Genomic DNA, 3,743 nt, shown 5'->3' on the forward strand with positions numbered 1-3,743 from the left:
GGAAACTGGGTCTGTTAGAACCACCTAAGATAATAATTTAAAGATTCTTGAGATTCTACCAAATCAAGTTCCTAGGTATGAGTCCCAGGCACCATTTGCTATAAATCCTCTATATGAACATAACCTCAACATATAACCTAAGATTTCCTTAGGAGAAAAAAACTTAACAGGCCCATGGGAAAGAAGAGAGTAATAGAGTAACCTAAAGATTCATGACATGACTCAATATATCATGGTGCTACTAAGAATAAACTGAAACTTGAAATGGCAAAACTTTTATTGAACATCATGCTGAAGCCCAGAAGAAAATGCCATCTCCCACTGGTACTCCTGTAATCTGGTGCTTAAAGATGTCTCCTCTGCTCAAGGATCTTTAAAAGCACCTTCTTTGAATCACAGATGTCCCATACTCCTTGAAGTCTGCAGAGGTGACCCACATCTGCTTGAAACTGCTCATAGAGGTCATGATGGATGCACCAATCCATGCAGAGAAGCATCTGTCAGGAGAAGCCATGATCTTGATGGGAGTACCTTTGGAAGCCAGCTGTTCCACTTCCTTCATGAGCCTTTCCTCCAGTCCGGGGAAGAGAGTGGTGCCCCCGGAGAGCACAATCTCTGCATAAAGTTTATTCTGGATGTCAGTGTCACACTTCATGATGCTGCTGGAGACCATTTTTGAGAGTCCCGGGCTGTGGATGCCCAGCAGGTCAGGTGCAAAAAGAACCTCGGGCACTTGGTACAGCTCATCCCCAAAGTGGATGACATGTCCATCTGGCAGTCTGTATGCTCCCAGGACCTTTCCCCGACTCTTGCGTAGCTCTTTCTCTGGCTCCAAGGCGATGTAGCACAGCTTCTCTTTGATGTTATTTGCCACGGCCTTGTTGAGTATGCAAGGGAAGTTAAACCCGTTAGCAAAGAGGAGCTGGGTGAGGTGCTCTGTGATGTCCCTCCCTGCCATATAGAGTTTCGTGACTGCATGAGGCAGGGAGTAACCCTCAAAGATGGGGACAGCGCAAGTGACCCCATCTCCACTGTCTACCACCAGGCCTGTGACACAGGCAGAGGCATAGAGCGCTGCCACTGCATGATTAGACAGGTAGAAAGCAGGCACACTGAAGTTCTCAAACATCATTTCTGCTAGCTTTTCTCGAATTTCTCTAGGGTTCAAAGAGGGCTCGGTCATGAGTACAGGCTGTTGGCTGGGTTTTACTCCAAGCTCCCACTCAAAGAGATGTTTCCAGAGTTTCTCCATGTCATCCCATCCTGTTACCAGTCCACGCTCAATGGGGTAGTGCAAATGTAGGGCCTCATACTTGTACAGGGCTTCTTGCCCCACGAAGTACTGATTAAGTCTTGCTGAAGGCATGTTGAATTTACAATGTCCCAAGACGGAGTTGATGACTTGGCGGGGTCCAATCTCTCCAGACACGCCTGCTTTGCAGAGTCCTGAACCATTGTCAAAAATTACAGCAGGAACATCTAATACGTGTGGATTAAACATGCTGTAATATGCTCTCCTGGACTTCCCCCAAATAAAGAAAAAACACTTACGTCACTCTCTGAGATGACAGGCACCTTTAGAATTTTTTAAACTTCAGGGTTCTGAAGTTATCAGGTTGTCACCCATGTAAAGTTAGTATACTGCCTTCAGTCCACCAGGACACCCCATCTTCAACCTCTGAATCTTGTCTCCATTCTGTAGGCTCAGGGCCTGCTGAGGCAACATGAGGGGTGATTGCCCTCTATGTCACAATCCAGTCAAGGCAACAATTGTCCTTGGTGAGCATCAGAGGGGCGGGGTCTCTTGAGCATCAGAGGGGTGGGGTGGGGCCTCTGAGCCAATAGTACTCCCTACCTGGTCAGATATAAAGCCAAGGAAAGCAAATCATACCTACAGAGCTGCAAGAAACACTATTCTACATGCTTTTCCTTGGAATTATGTTTTCATTTTTTAGATTTATATTTAAGAATAGAATTGCTGAGTTATATGACAACTCTATGTTAAATCATTTGATTTTAATTTCTGTAAGTTTTTTGTTCCAAAGTGGTTGTGACATTTTACATTCCCACAGTCACTGTAGGAATGCTCCTACTTCTCCACATGCTTCTAAATTCCATTATCTGACTTTATGATTCTAGGCATTCTAGTGTGTGTGAAATGTTATCTTATTGTGGTTTTGTTTTTCAGCTTTAAGTATCAATGTTGAGAATCTTTATTAGGTGCTTATTGGGCATTCTAATACCTTCTTGGGAGAAATGTCTATGCAGACCCTTAGCTCCTTTTTTATTAGGTTGTTTTTTGATTATTCCATTGTAACTGTTCTTTACACAGTCAAGACTCTAGTGTTTATCAGATACATTATGTACATACATGTTCTTTTATTCTTATATTGTCTTTTCACTTTTTTGTTAGTACTGTTGAAATTACAAAATTTTTAAATTTTAAAGTAGTCCAGTTTTTCTGCTATTTGTTCATATTTTGTGTCATATGTAAGCATTCATTATAAAATTTAAGATTCTTAAATTTATCTTTTTGTTTTCTTGTAAGAATTTTAAACTTTTAACTATTACATTTAGTTTTTGTTAATTTTGAGTTTATTTTTATTTATGGTGTGCATTAAGTTTTCAACTTCATTTCTTTGAATGTGGTTCTATCTAGCTGTTCCAGCACCATTTGTTGAAGAGGATAATTTTTGCCCTGTAGAATGACTAGTACCTTTTTCAAACAACAGTTTACTATAGAGAGACAGCTGGGTTTATTTATTTATTTATTTATTTTTGAGACGGAGTCTCGCTCTGTCACCCAGGCTGGAGTGCTGTGGTCGATCTCAGCTCACTGCAAGCTCTGCCTCCTGGGTTTACGCCATTCTCCTGCCTCAGCCTCCCGAGTAGCTGGGACTACAGGCGCCTGCCACCGCGCCCGGCTAGTTTTTTGTATTTTTAGTAGAGATGGGGTTTCACCGTGTTAGCCAGGATGGTCTCGATCTCCTGACCTCGTGATCCGCCCATCTCGGCCTCCCAAAGTGCTGGGATTACAGGCTTGAGCCACCGCGCCCGGCCAACAGCTGGGTTTATTTCTGGACTTACTCCATTGATCTATATGTCTATCATCATGCTGGTAGCATACTGCATTGATTTCTGTTACTCTGTAATAAATTTTGTAGTTAAGAAGTTTGAGTACTTCTTTGTTCTGCCTTTTCAAGATTGGTTTGGCCATTTTGGGTCCCTTGCGATTCAATATGCATTTTAGGATCAACTTTCCAATTCCTACGCAAATGTCATATGGAATTTTGATAGAGATTGCCTTGAATCATTAGATCGGTTTAGGGAATATTACCTTCTGAATAACACCAACTCTTCCAATCCATGAACATGTGATTTTATTTTGCCATTCACTTGCATATTATTTTAGTTTTTTCATGGAATATTGTCATTTTCAGAGTAAAACTTTTATACTAGTTTTGCCAAATTTTTATTTCCAAGTATTTTATTTTTCTTTTATAACTGGAGTTGTTTTCATGGAATATTGTCATTTTCAGAGTAAAACTTTTATACTAGTTTTGTCAAATTTTTATTTCCAAGTATTTTATTTTTCTTTTATAACGAGTTGTTTTTTGTTTTTTTGTTTTTGCTTTGTTTTGTCGTTGTTTGTTTTGTTTTGTTTTGTTTTTTGAGATGGAGTTTCACTCTTGGTACCCAGGCTGGAGTGCAATGGCGCTATCTTGGCTAACCGCAACCTCCGC

The 3,743-nt window shown here is 40.8% G+C and overlaps 1 protein-coding gene across 1 annotated transcript; it reads right to left on the reverse strand.

The window, feature by feature from the left end:
• Nucleotides 1-259: 259 nt before the first annotated feature.
• LOC105508151 (actin-related protein T1) lies at nt 260-1,692 on the reverse strand. Its single transcript, XM_011936965.1, has one exon. It carries the CDS (start codon nt 1,499-1,501, stop codon nt 374-376), a length of 1,128 nt encoding a protein of 375 aa, XP_011792355.1. The 5' UTR covers nt 1,502-1,692; the 3' UTR covers nt 260-373.
• Nucleotides 1,693-3,743: the final 2,051 nt, after the last annotated feature.

Source organism: Colobus angolensis, unplaced genomic scaffold, assembly GCF_000951035.1.
Source record: "Colobus angolensis palliatus isolate OR3802 unplaced genomic scaffold, Cang.pa_1.0 Scaffold159, whole genome shotgun sequence".
Taxonomy (NCBI): Eukaryota; Metazoa; Chordata; class Mammalia; order Primates; family Cercopithecidae; genus Colobus; species Colobus angolensis.

Coding starts and splice junctions, on each gene's coding strand:
- LOC105508151 (XM_011936965.1), bottom strand. CDS start 1,501: ATGTTTAATCCACACGTATTAGATGTTCCTGCTGTAATTTTTGACAAT.